This window comes from Callithrix jacchus, chromosome 14 (genome assembly GCF_049354715.1).
Source record: "Callithrix jacchus isolate 240 chromosome 14, calJac240_pri, whole genome shotgun sequence".
Taxonomy (NCBI): Eukaryota; Metazoa; Chordata; class Mammalia; order Primates; family Cebidae; genus Callithrix; species Callithrix jacchus.
Genome location: NC_133515.1, coordinates 41,243,341 through 41,261,913, shown reverse-complemented (window position 1 = coordinate 41,261,913; position 18,573 = coordinate 41,243,341). Strand labels below are relative to the sequence as shown.

The window sequence follows — 18,573 nt, the reverse complement described above, 5'->3', positions numbered from 1 at the left end:
TTAACATTCTTTTTTTTTTAAGACAGTCTTGCTCTGTCACCCAGGCTGGAGTGCAGTGGCACAATCTTAGCTCACTGCAAACTCCGCTCCCTGGGTTCAAGCGATTCTCCTGCCTCAGCCTCCTGAGTAGCTGGATTACAGTCACGTGTCACCATGCTAGGCTAATTTTGTATCTTTAGCAGAGACAGGGTTTCACCGTAATGGCCAGGCTGATCTCAAACTCCTGACTCTGTGATCTGCCCACCTCCCAAAGTGCTGGGATTATAGGCGTGAGCCACCACTTATGGCCAACATGCTTAATTTCTAGAAAGTGCTTAATGCTGCCTGCTCCTCCACATGTGTTCCTTTGGTAACTTACCCACTCCTGGAGGAGGGATGAGTATTTCTAGGGTCAGTCCTCTCAGAAGCAGTGCGTCCTCGGGATTTGGGAAGGCAAGCCTTACTGGGCAGGAAAAAGACACAGGCTTCTCCCGGGTACCAACTGCGTGTCCTTGAGGACAAGCCCAGGTGGAGAGAACATTGGCCGCTGACCTTGGAGTGATGTAAAGCGGCAGGGACCATCCTTGTTGTTCTTACATGGGGTCTAGGTGAATTTGCTCACCTGTGAAGCCTCGCCCCCAACCCCACTGAGAAATATAGCTAACCAGGCTGGGACCTTCTAGTTCAGTAAGTCAGGGTGGCATCTTGGGTGTATTTATATCTATATATAAATTATTCACTGATCCATAGCAGGCTTGGGTGCCACAGCTATGAAGCTCTGAAAATGAGAGCTGTCTTGTGAGCTACTGTTTAGATGAATGTTGGGACCTTGGTGACATCCTGATTGATTTTAGCCATGTCTCTGTCCTGGATGAGAGTAACAGGTCAGGCCTCAGCTTGGGCTTTGGAATTCCTAGGGCTGAAGGGCCTGGTGAAAGGCACTGAGAGGGAGAAAAAGCCTTGGTCAGGTAGGGAGGAAGAAGCAGGAGCAGAAGCTCCAAAACGAAACCAGGGCCTGTCTCTCCCACGGTCAGATTTTGGAGAGTTGAGGTTGGATTTTTTTTTTTTTTTTGAGACAGAGTTTCACTCTGTTACCCAGGCTGGAGTGCAGTGGTGTGATCTTGGCTCACTGCAACCTCCACCTCCTGGGTTCGTTATTCTCATGCCTTCAGCCTCTGGAGCAGCTGGGATTGCAGACATGAACCACCACACCCAGCTAATTATTGTATTTTTAGTAGAGACAGGGTTTCACCATGCTGGCCAGGCTGGTCTTGAACTCCTGACCTCAAGTGATCTGCCTGCTTTCACCTCCCAAAGTGCTGGGATTATAGGCGTGAGCCACCACGCCCAGCTGAAGTTGAGTATTAAAGGATCTGGCACCTTCACTTGAAGGCCAGGCACAGTGATTGGCTTCAGGGATTCAAGAGCAAGAGTCCTAGTTGCTCACAGCTGTGGGAGAGAATGAGGCTAAGTGGGAAGCACTGGCTGCTTGCTGACCAGGCTTGGCGTGCCTTAGCCTCTGAGAGGATGGTTGTTCCCATTTGAGGGCCAAGGAAATGGAGGCTGAGGGAGGTGACCTGGTTAGTGGGTCAGCACTCACCACCATGCCCTGCTATCAGGCTCATCCAGATGAAAGCTACAGCTCCAAACTGTGCATGCGTGATTTCTTCACTTTGGAGCTGTGTGTCCCAGGGGATAGTCAATATTCACAGGAAACACAGTCTAGGTGAGGAAACCTTGGGTGCCCAGGGCATGACAACACCAGGCAGTCCTGGAGCACAGTGCTGCCAGATCTGGCTGTAGGGTGAGTTTGATTCAGAGTGTGTATGCCTGGCCAGAGAGAGGAGGGACTGGGCCAGGCCAGCGGGATGATGGCAGCTGAGGGAGCTTCCCAGAGGAGGTGGGATTTGAACTGGGTCACAGGACCCTGCTGTCACATTCCCTGTGGGAGCTTCAGTCTCTAGGGATGAGGTGCTCAGAGCCTGTTTGCTCTGCTGTGTGTGGGACTCTGAGAAGAGAAAGTCTCCATTTGTTTTCATCGCAGGCTCCTCAGCCCCCCTCGATAGCGTTCATAGTTTCCCATCCTCTGGTGGACCATGTCACGGTGCCCGTCAGGTCTGTAGGGCTGTCTGTTCCAGGCACCGGGAAGCAGGAGCTCTGGGGAGGGGGAAGATGTGGTCATCTGCTCGTGTAGGCCACACTTCTGGGAGAAGGCCTGCTCTGGTTGAGTCCCTGGGGTGCCCAAGGTGTGCCGGGCAGAGTCCCAATCAGTCCTGCTCTTGACTGGGCTGCAGAGGGAGGTGGGGCTGGAAGGGAGGTAGAGGGGTGACGGTGACTGGGGTCCAGAGGTCGGTCCTGGCCATTCTCCACTTCACTGTGCTCATGATGGTGGGAGAGCCTGAAACATATTCAGGGAAGCCTTTTCTTTTTCCTTCCTTGTTTCCTGGAAAAATAGGTACAAAGAGAAACCCAAATTCCCTGTGGTGGAGGGGTGGGCAGAACAGGAGAAGGGGAAGTGACCTTATAGGTTAGGGAGTTCCGAAAGGTCCTAGTGGCAGAGGACCTGAGCCTCAGCCTCCCACCTTCCTCTGAGGGCTGAGAGGCAGAGGACAGCGGCCCGTTCTGTGGCTCAGGAAGCTGAGATGAGATAGGAGTGGGAGCTTTCCCTTGTTTCTTTTTCCTATTCACACAGTAATATATGCTCCTTATAAAACATTCAAATAGGACAAAAATAGGCAGTGTAGGAAGTGCTAGTTCCCTGCAGCCTCACCTCCCCGCCCGGCCCCTAGGTAGTTGCATTGCCGCTGTGGTGTGTGCAGTGTGACTGTCTGGAGCCGAGGGCCCCAACCTGTCTGTCCCAGCAAAGACTGGCTCTGCTTGCTGATCTAGTTACTCAGGACTTGGGTGATTTGGGGCTAGAGTCCATACCCTTCTCTTTTGCCCCACCTCCCAGGACCTTCCTATGCCAGATAGGGCCGAGTCCACTAGGGCTTGGTCTCTAAATAGGTAAAGGGTCAGGCCCAGGATGGCCATTGGGCTGAGAATGTCAAGGTGTAAGGCTATTGATGCTGCGGCTGGTCTTTCTGTCAAACTTCCTCTCCTACCCCACAGACACCCTTACACATCTTTCAGTCTGTCTCTCTTGCTTGGCCTCTCCTCCCCTCACTCCCTACCTGTGCCTCAAGAGAGAGGCACACACACACCCTAGGATATGGCCCTCTGCCTGCCCTGCCCGTGGCACCATCTGTCCCTACCTCCCTACCTGGCCTTCTTGGGATCGTCTGTCAGGTTTGAGAAGGAAAACCAATAGCCTTGGCTTAGCCTGCTCAGGCCTTGGAATGGGTCTCCAAGAAGGTGGGACGGGCTGGCCTTGCCCACCAGGGTTTCATTATGATGGGCTCTTCTACAGGGATGGTAGTTGGAGGTGCCCCAGGAAGCCTTTTTTTTTTTTTTTTAAACTTCAACATTAAATAAAAAATAATCAAAATACTACCACCAGTACCACCAAGCTATTGCAGTGACTTAATTCTGGATCTTTGGATGTTTAGGGACTTTTCACACAAAGGCTTCCCGTGCCCCACCCTGTGTCCACCAGAAGCTCAGGGAGCTGGCACTTTGTGGTGGGCAGAGGTGTCCCCTGCACCACTGACTGCAGCTTGGTTGGCTGTCTGTGTGTGTGTGTGTGTGTGTGTGTGTGCGCGTGCGCATGCTATGCAGCGTCTTATTAATATCTTGCATTAGTGTGGCATGTTTGTTGTATTTGAAAGCCAACATCAATACATCATTGTTAACTACGGTCTATATATTACATTAGGTTCACTCGTTGTATTGTGCATTCTGTGGGTGTATAACAATGTGTGCCCATCGGTATGGTAGCATGCAGGATAGTTTTTCTTTCCTGAAAAGTCCCTGTGCTCTGCCTATTCATCCCTCTGTTCTCCCTTCAATCCCCCAGCAACCACTGACCTTTTCACCGTTTCCATAGTTTTGCCTTTTGCAGAATGTCAAATAGTTATGCCATGCAAGCATGAATACTTTTCGTATTGTCTTCTTTCGCTTATGTATGTAAGACCCATCCCTGTCTTTTCATGGCTTGATGGCCTATTTCTTATCATTAAGTAGTATTCTGTTGTCTGGATGTACCACAGTTTGCTTATCTCTTCATCTACTGGAGGACACTTTGGCAGCTTCCAAGTTTTGGCAGTCATGAACAGAGTTGCTATAAACATCTGTGTGCAGGTTTTTCTGTGGACCTAAGTTTTCACCTCAGTAGTCTAAGTACCAAGAAGCGTGATTGCTCCTTGTATGGAAAGTTTGCTTAGTTCTCTAAGAAACTGCCAACTCCTGCACAAGAACATCCCTCCCCAGTAAGGCAGGCCCCAGCCACCCTGTGCGGTGGCCATGTATATTGGGGGCTGTCTCTGTGTGTCTCTCTGGGCACAGTGGGTGTGCACTGGGAAGAACTTAGGCTTTAGGGAGCTGGGCGCCTGACTCTTGAGTCTCCACTGTCCTTTACCAACCACCTGTTTTTGGATGGGTTCCTTTACCTCTGAGCCTCACCCTCCTGATGTGTACAGTGGGGTAGTGCCTCTTACCTCACACACTTCTTGGGAAGTGTATGTGGGAGTAAAAACCCTCACGCTGGTTGTAACTCACTGTAGATGCTCAGCAGGTGCTAGTGCTCTTTGCCTTTCCTGGGTCTCTTTCTGCCATTCTTGTCTGCTCTTCCATCTTGTAGAGGTATTCCTGACAGGGCTTGGGGTGAGTCAGTGTGTGAGGTGTGTGTGTGCGTGCACGTGTATGTACGTGAGTATGTGCACTAGCATTCCTGTGTTCCTGGCCTTGGGCCTCTGGGTGAGCTGTTCTTTCCTGGGCTCACTGGTGCCTGGGAGTAGAGCTTTGGCTGGGACTAGCCAGAGGAGATGATGTCAACAGGGAGAAATGTGGGTAGGTCTGTCTGTGCTGGGGCATGGAGATGGGAGGGGAGGGCCCTCCCAAGCCCAGCCTTGCCCCTCTGGGCCTCAGAGTTTCACATATAGGGGATATGGGGGATAGGAGGGGTCTCTGAGCTCCAGGAGAAGGTCCTGGGGTGGGAGGGGGCATGGCGTAGTAACTGCTGCCCTACCTGGTGGCATCTGAGGAGCTTCCCCATTCAGGATATGGTTTTCTCCATCATGGAGACATTTTGGATAGTTTCTCAGCTGCATCTGAGGCCTGGAAGCCCAGGCCTATGGGTCAGAGCAGGAGCCTTTGGGGAGAGGCTGTCAGTGACCCTCAGAGCAACAGTGGGTCTGGGTGGTGTCTGGTACTGGGTGGGAGTGAGGCTCCCTGGGCCCATGACTGAGCTCTGCCTGCTCCCCTCCTCTCACAGGTGGTACAAGCTGCACTCCAAGGCAGGCAAGAAGGAGAAGGAACGTGGCGAGATCGAAGTCACCATCCAGTTCACACGCAACAACCTGAGTGCCAGCATGTTTGACCTGTCCATGAAGGACAAGCCAAGGTCCCCCTTCAGCAAGATCAAGGACAAGATGAAGGGCAAGAAGAAGTATGATCTGGAATCTGCCTCTGCCATCCTCCCAAGCAGCGCCATAGAGGATCCTGACCTGGGCAGCCTGGGCAAGATGGGCAAAGCCAAAGGCTTCTTCCTCCGTAACAAGCTGCGCAAGTCATCCCTGACCCAGTCCAACACCTCTCTGGGCTCGGACAGCACCCTGTCCTCAGCCAGTGGGAGCCTGGCCTACCAGGGGCCTGGTGCCGAGCTCCTCACCCGCTCACCGAGCCGCAGCAGCTGGCTGTCCACTGAAGGGGGTGAGTAAGCACAGGCCTCCACCCTGGGGAGCAGGGTGCTGGCTCTCCCCTTGGGTGATGGTGAAGACCTGGGGCCAGGAAATGGGCTTCTCTTCCTGGGAGCTAACTGGGTGTGTTTCCTCTACAGGCAGAGAGTCTGCACAGTCCCCCAAGCTGTTCACCCACAAGAGGACCTACAGTGATGAGGCCAGCCAGATGCGCACGGCTCCTCCTCGGGCCCTTCTTGACCTTCAGGGCCACCTGGATGCTGCCTCCCGCTCTTCGCTCTGTGTCAATGGGAGCCACATTTACAACGAGGAGCCCCAGGCCCCTGTGCGGCACCGCAGCTCCATCTCGGGCTCGTTCCCATCCTCTGGCTCCTTGCAAGCTGTCTCTTCCCGGGCCTCCGAGGAGGGGCCTCGCTCCACAGATGACTCCTGGGCCAGAGGCAGTCGTAGCAACAGCAGCTCAGAGGCGGTGCTTGGACAGGAGGAGCCTAGTGCTCAGGCTAAAGTCCTGGCCCTTGGGGCCAGCCGCCCTGGAGAGGAGGCAGGGGCCCAGCTGCCAGAGGGCAAGCCTGTCCAGGTTGCCACACCCATAGTGGCCTCCTCTGAGGCTGTGGCAGAGAAGGAGGGATCCCGGAAGGAGGAACGCAAGCCCCGGATGGGCCTCTTCCACCACCACCACCCGGGCCTAAGTCGGAGCGAGTTGGGGCGCCGAAGCTCTCTGGGGGAGAAGGGGGGTCCTGCCCTGGGGGCCTCCCCACATCACTCGTCCAGTGGGGAGGAAAAGGCCAAGAGTAGCTGGTTTGGCTTGAGAGAAGCCAAGGAACCAACTCAGAAACCCAGGTATGTCCTTGGCAAGACCAGCTTTGCTCCTTGGGGAGGATGCTGGGGTGTGTGCTGCCTGGACCCTGGGGCAGGGAGGAGGGAGCAGATGTGAACTTCAGGCAGGCTGCTGGGGCTCTGGCTTTGCATGGTTAAGTGGGGGTGTCTCCCTAAGCCAAGTTTTCTTCTGTGCGCACGGATACAGGTGAGTTACCGGGGCACAGTGCTCTGAGAATCCCATGGATTGAGGGGTCCAACTTCTCAGCCCTAGGCCTTGCTGCATGAGTTGGCATGCCCACCCCCTGAGCTGGAGGGAAGCAGGGAAAGGCCATTTGTGTGAATTCTTTGCTTCCTGACCTCTTGCCCTCTGGCCTCAAGGTAAGGAAGCCATGGCAGTAGAGAGACGAGAACTGGAGACTGCACCCTCAGACTTCCCTCCCTCTCTGGAATTAGAGGACCTCTCCCCAGCTGTCTCTGTGATCACTTCCCTCTGGGAGACAGGAGTCAAATAACTGAGGCCTCCACCCCTTCCCCCATACATTCACCCCGAGTTGCTTCCCAGCCTGGCAAGAGGCTGTGGGCAGCTCCCATGAAATTTCTAGCCCATCTCTGTCCTTGGAGATGCTGGGGGCTCTGGCCCTCTCTGGTGTCTCTTGGTCTTGAGGTGTGGCATTGTGGGAAGTGCTGGCAGCAGCTGCTCCATTTTGAATGTACTGAGTCCCCCGGTTCAGGTCCTGGGCAGAGCCCTTAGCCCCTACCCTTTGCTTCCTCTTAACTCTGAGCCAGGGGAGCCTGCAGAATTGCATAGCAGGATCCAGGGAAGGACTCCAGGCACAGGTCACAGAAGCGTGTGTCCCACCTTCCCAAGGGCTTGGGGCCAGCCGCTGATGGGCAACATCTGTAGCAGCCCTGGCTCGTGTGGCGAGGGCCACTGTTTCTCAACAAGCCTGCCCTTCCCACTCCACGGCTGTGTGGACAGGTTTAGAGGACAAGCACAGTAGCGAGGGGGCAAAAAGCAAGTAGTGAGGGTCAGAGGAAGGACCCTAAACCTGCTGCCCAGAGGGGAGAGGAATCTTGTAATCCTGGCTTTTCCTTTCCCTGTGGCACTCTGAGTCTGCTGAGAGGAGTGGAGGGAGACATGCAGGTCTTTCTAGGTTTGGGCCAGGATAAGCTGGCGACCCGTTAGACTCTTATAGACAGGGGCATGGGGAGTGGATCAGTTTCAGGGGCATGCCACCCCCTGCCTCCCTTGCTTGGTACAGCAGCCCCTGTCCCTCTGCCCAGCCCCATACTCACCAGAGCCCAGGCGAGCTGCTTGCCATCTGCGAGGGAAGATTGGGAAGAAGGGGACAGGCCTTTCCCAGGTGCCGGGCTGAGCCTGGTGGCCCTGTGACTGCCAGCCAGTGGTATTTGGAGGTGGTAGGTAGGGTAGAGGGAGCTGGCAGGAGACCTGGACAGGACATTTGCTGGGAGGAGCTGAGGGCCTGGATTGAAAGGGTCACAGACCATGGGCTCAGTGTGGTTGTTTGTACGGTGTCTCTGGGCCTTTTCTGGGTCAGGGCAAATGCTGCGGCCATTTGCAGGTGAGTGCCCAGGCTTTGGGCTTGGACTCCCGCAGGCCTGACTGTGAGTCTGTTGGGTTTTCACTAGCCTGGGGAACTTACACTCTCCATCCTCTTTTTCCTCCTTCCCCATGTTTCCTAATGGTCTCTTGGAGTCTGGTGGATTTGGGTCACTGATGGCCATAAGGAAGCTGAGGTTTCTGTCCTTCCCTCACTTGAATTCTGAGCATTATCTTTAGCAGGATGGAGGGCACTCAGCATCCCTCCCTAGATAGGGTCCATTTGCAGGCCGCAGCTGCAGGGCCAGGCTCTGTGGCTGTGCATTCAGATGGGGTGGGAGGGGCTGTCAGACGTGACACCTGGCCTTTGAGCTCAGTCAGCAGCATCCTGGCCTTGTGTGCCTTGCAGAGGGGAAGGGTGGCCTGGAAGAAAGGACTGTTGGCGCTTACCCTGAGGGCTTGCTTAGGGCTCCTGAGAAGAGGCGAAGTGGGCTGCCTCATGGCAGGAAACTGTGGGTTAGACCCAGAACTGGAGTGACTGAATGTAGCTGCCGGATCTCCAGCTGGGGCCTGGGGAGCCTGTCCTCAGGTCTAGAGACTGGGGGCCTCTGCCCTGGGGCTATGGTTGCAGATTGCGGGATGTTCTTCACTGGCAAGAACAGCGGCGCCCTCTAGTGCTCCCGTGTGGCACTGATGCCCCACAGAGAGGCCTGAGGCTGAACGTATTGAGTGCAGTATCCAGAGAAAGGCTACTACCACTGGGAAGGAATGAACGAGGCTATGCAGGGCGGAGAAGAGGCTCCCGCTGTTCCTCTGACTTGGCCTTTGTCTGCTGGGGCCCATGGTGGTCACACTAGGCCCCTACCAGTGTGTGCTGGAGCGGGTAGTAGGTAGTTGAGACAAAGCTTGTCTCAGCCACAGGACTTAGCCTTGCTCCCCGCCCTGTTATGAGCCATTCACACTGAGCCACATTACAGGCTACTTCGTGCGTGTTTGAGGACAGGCAAGACCTCGCATGTGAAACCCGCCAGGGCCAAAGTGGATTGTCTTTGTGTCTATCCCAGGTTGTGCTGTGTTCCCCTGATCCCTGCCCCCCACACTAACTGTAGGACTCTATGCACAGAAGGGGATCAAATGTGGATTACAAAAACTTTTAAAGTTGGAAATAAGTGTGGTACAAAGAGGTACATGTATCATTATGGTGGCCTCTGGCAATCTCTGCAGTGCTTCCCCGAACCAGGTGTGGTAGGCAGCAAGGTCCCTGTGGGCCTGGAATGTGCTGTGGCAGTGCAAGGAACTTGGCTGCATTCTTGGTGGTGTAAATGAATAACTCTCATGTGCGCCCGGCGGCTTGTAGTTAGTGCAGCCTCACGTCCTGTTTGCGCCTGTTCTCCTGGCATGGTTACTGTTAATATTAACAGTGTTCTGGTTTGGAAGATAAATGATACGCTTTCACTACTTACAGCTTAAAAGGTCCCTCTGTCACCTCATGGTGCCCAGGTGATGGGAGAGGATGTCTGTCTCTTGGACATGTTTTCTGGACATTGGGCCCATCTCAGGAGGGTAAGGAGGTCATGCCTCAGGAGGAAAGGCTGAAGGCATGTTGCTGAAGGTGGGCGTGCCTTCAAGGCTGGCTTTGGCCTTTGGGGGTTTGCCTGGTAGGGAGCCTGTGCAGATCCACTTGCCATCTCTGGGACCAGTGTGTGGAAGAGACACACTAAGGAAGAGGAAGCCTAAGGAATTGCTGTCCACTAGTGACACCTGGCCTTCAGTTACAGAGGTAGCCCTGCAGAGGCAGAGTGTTTAAGAAAAGGGGATGTTGGGCTGAACAGGTGGTTCCTGTGTTGAATAGCAGGTTTAACCAATTGTTCAAAGCTTCCTGCAGGCTGTAAAGTTTATTCCCTTAGGTTGAGGGAGCAGAGACATCTGGACTTCTGACTTCCTTCCCAGCATTTGGTCCAAAAAGAGAACACAAGTCAGCATATGTTACTGCCCCCACCACTTGGGGTTGGGGAGACTGTGCCAGGCCGGCACGGTAGGTTCTAGGATGCAAAGGTGCTTGTTTGTTCTCAGAGCACGGCCTGCAAAGACAAGTGCACGTGGGAATATGTTCCTGACCCGGGCCAGGCGGAATGGGAGTGAGATGCTTTGAAGTGAGAACCTTCAGAATGTTTACTTGGTGTGGAGCAAGGGAGAGGAAGGCATGAAGGAGGGATGTGTTACCAGATAGGCAGGTGGACAGGATGCTCTCAGAAGTGCTGCTGGCTCAGTAAAGCCTGCCAGGCCCTGTGCTTGGAGTCCCTTCCTCCAGGGAGAGCCCTTTGTTGATTCCATGCCAACAGGTTTATGTGTACCTCTGGGGAGCTGGTGGGGAGGAGGGAGGTTGTCGAGCCTAACCTGGGGCTCCCAGTCTACTTTGCTGCCACTCTTGTCCCTGCAGTTCTGACTGCCAGCCAGATTTCTGAAAGACTGCAAGGGTGAGTGCAGGCCAGGCCAGGGCTGAGGAGGCAGAGCTAAGCTTGGTGCTTTTAATGTTGATGGGACTCTCTTCCTTAAAGGGGGCTGGGTAGAGAAGTAGCTCAAAGTGCTCTAGCCCTATTTCTGGGGGCCCCGGTCCTATACGCAGGGTTGGGCTGAGTGCAGTGTGGATGCTGTAATGGTGAGTGGGCTGAGGTCAGGCTCTTGAACTACTGGTGGTGTATGTTGCTTCTCACTCCCCTTGGTCCCCAAGGCTGGTATGTGTGCCTTGGTCTGGGGCTTGTCTGGAATGAAGGGAGAAAGGACATCTGCTGGGGTTGAGGCTCTGGGCCCATGATTCTTCCTCTTTTGGTATCTTCACCATGTCTGTAGAGGCAGAGTAGTAGTGGGAAGCCCAGGTGGGGTGGGAACAGGTGGGAATTTTTACTTCCCTCTCCCTCCAACTCTAAGTGGAGGGGATGAGACTGAGAATTTGGGGTGGGGGGTTATTTTAAGGGGGAAAATAGGGGTGGGGGGTTATTTTAAGGGGGAAAATAGGGTCAGGAGACTCTCTGGAAGCTCATTCTTATGAGAAATCCATGGGTTTGGGCCCCAGCTGTGGTCTGCCTGTGAGGCTGACCTCCCAGATCCCAGAACCGTCTTTGGAGCCACCTGTGATGTTTGGCTGGATTCCTTCCTGTGGTCTGCCCCTGGCGGTAGCTGCCGAGCTGACCTGCCTCAGCCCAGCTCTGTGTGGGCCTGCCTTCTTTGGGCCCTGGGTTCCCAGGAGAATCTGGGCAAGCTCTAGACAGCTCATCCTCTTTCCACAGGTGCCCTTCCTACCCCAAGCCACACTCCTTATGGGCTGGCTGGCTGAGCCTGGCTTCTGCCCCTTCAGGACTTAGTGCCCCCATTTCCTATGGAAGAAGCTGATTGGCTTGAAAAGATGGCTGTGTAGGAGTTTTCTCAGGATATTTCCACCTGGACAGGCAGGAGCCAAGGAATGGGGTCCTGGAAGCTTAGAGCCAGGGCTGGGAGACCAGCCGTGAGGAGGGAGACTGCCCAGAAAGCGGAGGTTGAGGCCACTGAGGTCTGCCTCTGACAGGTGGCTCAGTGGCAAGGCAGCCTTCTGTCTGTGTCCTGGGGAAGTGAGAAGCACTAGTTTGAGAGCACACCCCTGCCCAAATCTCTAGAGTTGGCTGCACTCTGTAGATAAGCACCAGTGCAGGGAGCGTTCCTCCCAGAAAGGACCCTGCCCTGGACACTTGAAGGCCAGCACCTGTTCTCCAGTGTCCTAAGAGGACCTGCCCTGTCCCCATCCCCAGAGTCCCTGAGAAGCCCCTGGTGACATCCAGAGTTGCTGCTGCCACATTGCCAACCTTGGGAGACAAAGGCTGGACCGTCAGGGCACCTGTTGATTGGCATTCTCCACAGGTAGCTTATCTTCATTAGTCAGTCAGGCTGCCCCTCAAAGAAATGAGACACCTTTTTACACCTGATGACAGCCTGTCATTACTTCCTGCTTCTGCAGGTGACCAATAGAACCCAATCTGTTTCAAATATCAGAATTCCAGGTGCCCTGCGAGGTGCTGTAAGTGCTGGTTTGTCCAGATTCCTAGGCCTGGCCTTTCTCTGGTCTCTTTATTCCCCCATGCCAGCTGGTGTTTCCTTTGCTGTTAGTCCTAAAAGGTGCCAGGCACAGTGGCTCATGTTTGTAATCCCAGCACTTTGGGAGGCCGAGGTGGGCAGATCATGAAGTCAGGAGTTCGAGACCAGTTTGGCCAACATGATGAAACCTTGTCTCTCCTAAAAATACAAAAATTATCCAGGCGTGGTGGCACACGCTAAGGCACCAGAATGGCTTGAGCCCAGGAAGTGGAAGTTGCGGTGAGCTGAGATCGCACCACTGCACTCTACCCTACCCTGGGTGAGAGACAGACTCTATCTTAAAAAAAAAAAAAAAAGGATGTAAGGCACTTTCTGATTAGTTTTCCTAGATGTAAATTCATTGTTGAGTAGAACCTTAGAAGCTTCAACATGGGGTAGAGGGAAGAACACTTGGTTTAGGTTTGGATCCTGCCTGTCAAATGGGGTTTGAGTGAGGATTAACATAGCTCTGCCCAGCATCTTTCTCCTTGAGAGGCACTCAATAATGTTACATGTTGGGGTCCTCCCTGTGTCCCCTGGCCCATGTAGGTAAATCCAGCCCTTGTATGTGTTGTGGCCCCTGGTCCCTAGGTGGGGGTGGGATGTGGGACTCAGGGGCCTTTCCAGTCTTGGCATTAACCAGGAGGCTCATGGTTTTGTCTCCCTCCACAGCCTGGACGTGTCTCCTCAGGTAGAATCTGACCCAGCTGCTCTTCCTCACCACCTCCCCTGCTCCCCCTGGGCTCTGGCCCCCCCCACTCCTGCTCCCACTGCTGCTCCCATGCTAAGCACTAACCTTTTTGCAGCCACCTCCCCCGCTGCTGCCACTGCCGCTGCCACCACCACCACCGCCGCCCCTGAAGCCACCCCACCTGGATTCTTGGGTCTCACCAACCCATTCCTCACCTCTTTGCAGAGCAACCCCTTCTTCGAGGAGCTCATAGCCGACATAGCACTAAACTCTCCTTCACCTGCTCCCTCTCTCCCCAGTGCCTCGAGGGCCAGCCCCACCCCCCTGGCCTCCCCTGGGAAAGCCCTGCCTGAGTGGGACAACACCTTCAACGTCTTTGCTGCCAGCAGGCTGCGTCCAGAGGCCAGGAGCAAGATCCTGGCCCCTGCAGGAGTGGGGCTGGAGGCGGCAGGGCTGCAAGACCCGGGCATCAGGGCCATGACTGTGAAGGCAGCCGAGCCCGAGGGAGAGCCCGGGGGAGGAGGAGGAAGAGGTGGGAGCAGCATGTGGCTGGAGCCCAAGGTTCCTCTGGACTTAGGACTGGACCACCAGAGCACGAGTGCAGCTGACCTGGGGCCTGTCGGTTCCGTAGGGACTGGTGTGCCCGCCTCGTCAGCTCAGCTGCAGCTGAGAGCCTCAGCCTCAGAACCAGACAGGGATCTGCCAGCCCTGGAAGGGGAAGAAGGGCAGAGCCCGGCAGACAGTGGGACATCTCTGTTTAGCTCCCCAGAAGTGATCAGTGTGTGGGAGAGGCTGCCGGGCCCAGACAGCGCTGCTGAGGGCCAGGACGATCAGGCCTCCCAAGGCGAAAACCAGCTTTGCCCTGACATCGAGACAGCTGACGATTCCTGGCCTTGGGATGTGGTCACCATTTCTCCTGCAGCTGAGATGGTGTTTCGGGGAGAGTCCGATGAGCCTCTACCCCAGGTGCAGCCTGAATCGCCAGAAACTGTGAACCCCCAGGGGAGCGAGGGGCTTCCCCCACTGGAGCCTGAGCCTAAACCTGAGTGGGTGTCTGATGAGGGGCTACAGCCCAGCACCCCACCTCCCAAGCCACCGCGCCTCTTCACACCCTCAAGATCCCAGGAGCAGAAGGCCACAGAGGGGCTGAGTAACAGGGGGTCAGAGACAGAGGGAGAAGATGCCTCCCCAAGTGCACTGGTTGTCAGTCCCCCAGAGACAAAGGAGGAGGGAGAGAAGCCCGAGTCGGAGGAGTCTGACAGCCGCTCCTCTGCAACCCTGCTGGACCAGCCTGGCCTGGAAGAGCTAGTGGAGGATGCTAGCCCCACTGTGTCTGGTTCCTGCCTCTCTGTGCCCACCAGCTGCCCTGAGGGTCCTGCCCTCATACTGTGTCACTCAAAGAGCCTGGCTCTTCAGAGTCAGCAGTGGTCTCTAGAGATTAGAGAAGGCCCTGAGGATCCTGAGGCCCAGGGCCAGGGTCCAGTAGGAGAGGGGCTTGGGTCCCCATCACTTACCTCCCAGCAGGCTGATGTGTGGGTCTCCAAGGAAGATGCTTTGAACCCCTTCTTGTTTCAGGGGAGCCGAGATCCTCCCAGCCTCTCATCTGCATCCCCACCAGGGTCCAGGGAATCTTCTATTCATTCTGGCCCAGAAGAGCTGCCCACTCCCCCAGAACCTGACTTTCCACCGCCCCCTCTCCCGCCTTGGGCCAGCCACCACCGTGGGGGGCCCAGCCCTCCGTGCTCTCCCCTGTCTGGAGCCTGGCCCCTGACCTCATCCTCCTCACCACCAGGGGAGCCAGCCTCACTCCCTGGCACCCTTGAGCCCTCCCCACCTGGGGGCTCCCCTGCCCCACTTGGGGAGGACCTCGCTGCAGCCACCCCAGCCTCCCCGCTTGTGCTTCTGCCCTTGGAGACACGACCAGCTGAGGAGCTGCAGCCCAGTGCCAGGTGAGCATCCACCCCTGAGAACACTGTCTAGGAGGAAGAGGGTGGACGGGGGCAGAACAGCCCAAGGGACTGAGGGTTCACACTCCAGCCTCATCCTTTGTAGGGGCAGGTGAGGGTCTCTTTTACCCCAGGGATGAGACGGTACAGGCTTTGAAGACATGAGCTTTCTGTGGTACCACTTCTGAAGCTGCCTTCTTGGGACCTGGGATAATCAAGGCAGACCCCCACAAGCCAGGGGTTTGGAAAACAGAACTGATGAGGTGCAGGGCATAAGGAATGAAGTGAGGAGAGCCGATGTGTGCTGGCAGGGAAGGACAGCTGTGCTGTGGGCCTTTCCGGAGCATGTACACTTGGCCACAGGGGAGCTGGGGGTGAGGGGCAGTGGAGCTTGTCAAGTACGGGGCAGTTCTTGGGGCAAACCATGGGAGAGCAGCCTGGCAGTGGAGGCTTGAGCAGTTTCCTGTTCAGCTAGAGTGAGGGTACAGCTGGGGAAGGCAGAGAGCCAGAGGAGGGACCAGCACTTAGTTCAGAAAAGAAAGCTGGAGACAAATTCAGAGGAAAAAAAGGAAAAACTAAAACACTTCCACATATGTAACTGTCAGAAGAAAGGTTTTCCACCCTCAGCAGTTGCTTCGTTGGTTTGCATTTGGTGCCTTTCAGGGGGTGGTTCCGATGCACTTAGGACTGCTGAGTGGACAGCAGATATCTGTGTGGCCGTACTCACTGTGGCACTGGTATGTTTGGAAGAATTATGAAGCTGTGACCTCACCAGGTAGCTGGTGAGGGGTGATGTGAGCAGAGGCCTGGAGACTCAGGGCACTGGGAGGTGAGGGGTGTGACTTAGAGGGTAGCAAGTCCCTCTGGGACGGTAGTGCTCTAGGAGGACCAAGTGAAGGAGGGGAGAGCGGGGCAGGGCGTGGGGCTTGGGGAGCAGGATAGGCTCCAGCACTGGCCTCCCAACCAGGCACTCATGTTTCATCATCCACATTCACTGAGCATCTTACTATGTGTCAGACACTGAACAGATGAAATACACAGTCCCCACTCTATTCCCAAGGAATGTCCAGTCCACTGGGGAGGATAGGGTGGACCCAAGAAGGGAAGAAGCCCCAGGGGGCCAGCACTACATATGGGGACTGGGTAGGAGGGAGTCCAGGCTGCCCCCAGCATCCCTCCCTGGTGGGGGAGAGGACGTAGGGGAGCTGGTGGTTGCAGTGTCCTCGGCTGGCCCTGCTGCCTGCCAGTATGACCTCTAATCATACTTGCCACTTTTTATAAGTCTCAGTCTTCCCAGAGTTGGCTTCATGGCTGTATTGGGCTTGTTCCTTCTATCATGAAGTAGATGGGCCAAATAGAGCTGTCTCATTCCTCAAAGGAGGAAATAGAGGCCATGAAAGCTGCAGGGTTTAGGATCCCGGATCCCTCTGATGTAGGGGGCAAACAAGGCAAGGCCTCCAGGTCCCTCATTCAATGCACTTTTATGCTACACTGGTCATCCTCCCCTTCCCTGGCACAACCCATAGGTGGCATTAGAGCTGCTTTTACACCCCATCCCTAGCACAGGCTCCTAGGTGGCAGGAAAGGACTGAAATGCATTCTTTTTCTGTACTGTCTGCCCAGAGCCTGGGTGCTCTGCCACTCTTCCCGATTTGTGAGAATAAATACATAGATCTAGTCTGGGTGACCCTTCCTTCAGTGGAGTTCAGGGCCTTGGACTAAGCCATTTTGCTTTCTATTCCTGAATGGTCTAAATCCTCTGTGAAGTAAGCATAGATTTGTCAACTATCTTGGACAGGATAGTTGATTTAGGGGCCTGATGCAATTTATGTTACAGTTTATGTAACTGTCACAGGGTGCTGGAGGATCCCAGAGGAGGGTCATCTCAGCCTGGAGGAATCCAGAAGGCTTCCTGGAGGAAGTGGACTTGCACAACTGTGAAACATGAGTAGGAATTAGCCAATGGGAGGAAGAGGCAGTGTTGTTTCATACAGAAGACTAGCTTTTGTAAGAGCTTGATAAGAATGTGGCTGGGGGAGTAGCAGACCATGAAGAAAGGGCAGGGGCCAGATTGTGTTAGAGATAGTATTTTCTTACCTTGATCGATGCCATTAAAGGATTCTCAAGCTTTGGAAAAGCTGAGCCCACTATCCTGCAGCAGAATGGTTGGAGGTGGGCAAGACTGAGATGGAGCAGCTGATTTAGTGGCTGTGGCTGGAAGAAAGGTTTAAGCAGTGGCCTAGAGAGGAGCAGGGTGGCTTGAGAAGGCAGGAAGGTAGCAGGGCTTGATTGTTAAGGTTGAGGCTGAAGAGGATGAGCCAAAGGGACTCCCAGGCTTCTGACTTTCTGACCTGAGCCAGGGGAGGCCAGAGGTGCTCCTCACTGCTGGGGCAGCGCAGAGGAGGTGTGGCGGGGAATGGGATGCACCTGAGGGGAAACCCAGGGAAGCAAGCCAGCCTGCACCTGACTCTGCAGGTCTAGGGTCCAAGGGGTGTGGTCTGGGCTAGAGATGGAGATTAGGGGGTCGTAGGAGCCAGGGAGGAGGAGAAGAGAGAACCCAAGGGCAGACTAGCAGTTAAGACTGAGAAGGGGCTGTGGGGTCAGAAGACAAGATGGAGGTCTTTAAGGGAAGGGGAGGCAAGCAGTCTAAAGGAAGGAGTGGTCTAAGTGTCAACTCCCAGAGGTCAGTGAGGTGAGAACCACTCACTCAGGGCTTAGTGACCTCAGCAAGTCCACTTGTGGTGGGCTGGTAGGGACTGACGTCCTGTTCTAATGGGTTTGGGAGTCAGTAAAAGGTAAGAAGTTAGACAAATGTAGTCTCCATGCTGTGGAGGCTTGGGTGAGCAGAAAGGGGAAGGTGACTGGGAGTGATAACTAGAGCAAATACAAGGTCAAGGGAGGGTTTTGCAGAGCTGTGGAAACGCCGATGGGAAGCAACCCATAGAGAGAGCTGGGTGACTGAGGGTCCCAGTTTGCCCAGGTTTTAGCACTGGGAACCTCACAGTCCTGGCAAAACTGGGAACTTGGGAGGGTTGGTCACCACAGTAGAGAAAGGTTACAGTAGAGAAGAGGATGGAGGGAAGATGGCTAGAGGAGGGCATCACTGACAGAGGCTGGGTGCAGGTGCAGAGGATTCTGTAACATGGCCTCTGCTGTCCCCATATAGGGGCCAGATCACCAGGTGAATGAGGGAGTGAAATGGGGAGGGAGCAGATGGTGGGGTGGGGATTGAGGCCAGCCCAGGGGGGTTGCTGGACACGGGTTGCACTACAGCCCAGGAGTACTGGACACGGCTGCCCGAGACCTTGATTCTGTAGGGGCAGCCACCACCCAGTGCTGGGCTTTTTGCCCAGCAGACCGGGAGGCTCCCAAGGGAAGGCTGCCCCACCTTTGACCCATGCCACCCTTCTCTCCGCCTAACCCATCTCTTGTACAACTTTGCAGTCCCCACCCTGTGAAGCCCCTCAGTGCCGCTGCTGTGGAGGGCAGCCCCGACAGGAAGCAGTCCCGCTCCAGTCTGAGCACAGCCCTGAGTAGTGGGCTGGAGAAGCTCAAAACAGTCACATCTGGGAGCATTCAGCCTGTGACCCAGGCCCCTCAGGCTGGCCAGACGGTGGACACCAAGAGGCTGAAGGTAAGGCCCAGCAGGGTGTGGGGGGCATCTGGGCTTGGTCCTGG

At 55.2% G+C, this 18,573-nt stretch overlaps 1 protein-coding gene across 4 annotated transcripts in view; it reads left to right on the top strand.

The window, feature by feature from the left end:
• Nucleotides 1-18,573, top strand: part of RAB11FIP5 (RAB11 family interacting protein 5) — a 39,981-nt gene that overhangs the window by 18,606 nt on the left and 2,802 nt on the right. Inside the window, exons 2-6 of one of the 4 annotated variants that reach the window (XM_035272278.3) lie at nucleotides 5,351-5,787; nucleotides 5,915-6,614; nucleotides 12,931-12,949; nucleotides 13,175-14,898; nucleotides 18,340-18,529. In XM_035272278.3, coding sequence (XP_035128169.3) covers nucleotides 5,351-5,787; nucleotides 5,915-6,614; nucleotides 12,931-12,949; nucleotides 13,175-14,898; nucleotides 18,340-18,529 — 3,070 coding nt within the window. Of the gene's footprint in view, nucleotides 1-5,350; nucleotides 5,788-5,914; nucleotides 6,615-12,930; nucleotides 14,899-18,339; nucleotides 18,530-18,573 lie in introns of all 4 variants that reach the window. The other 3 variants (XM_008980513.5, XM_008980512.5, XM_008980515.5) reach the window with 3 other exon arrangements.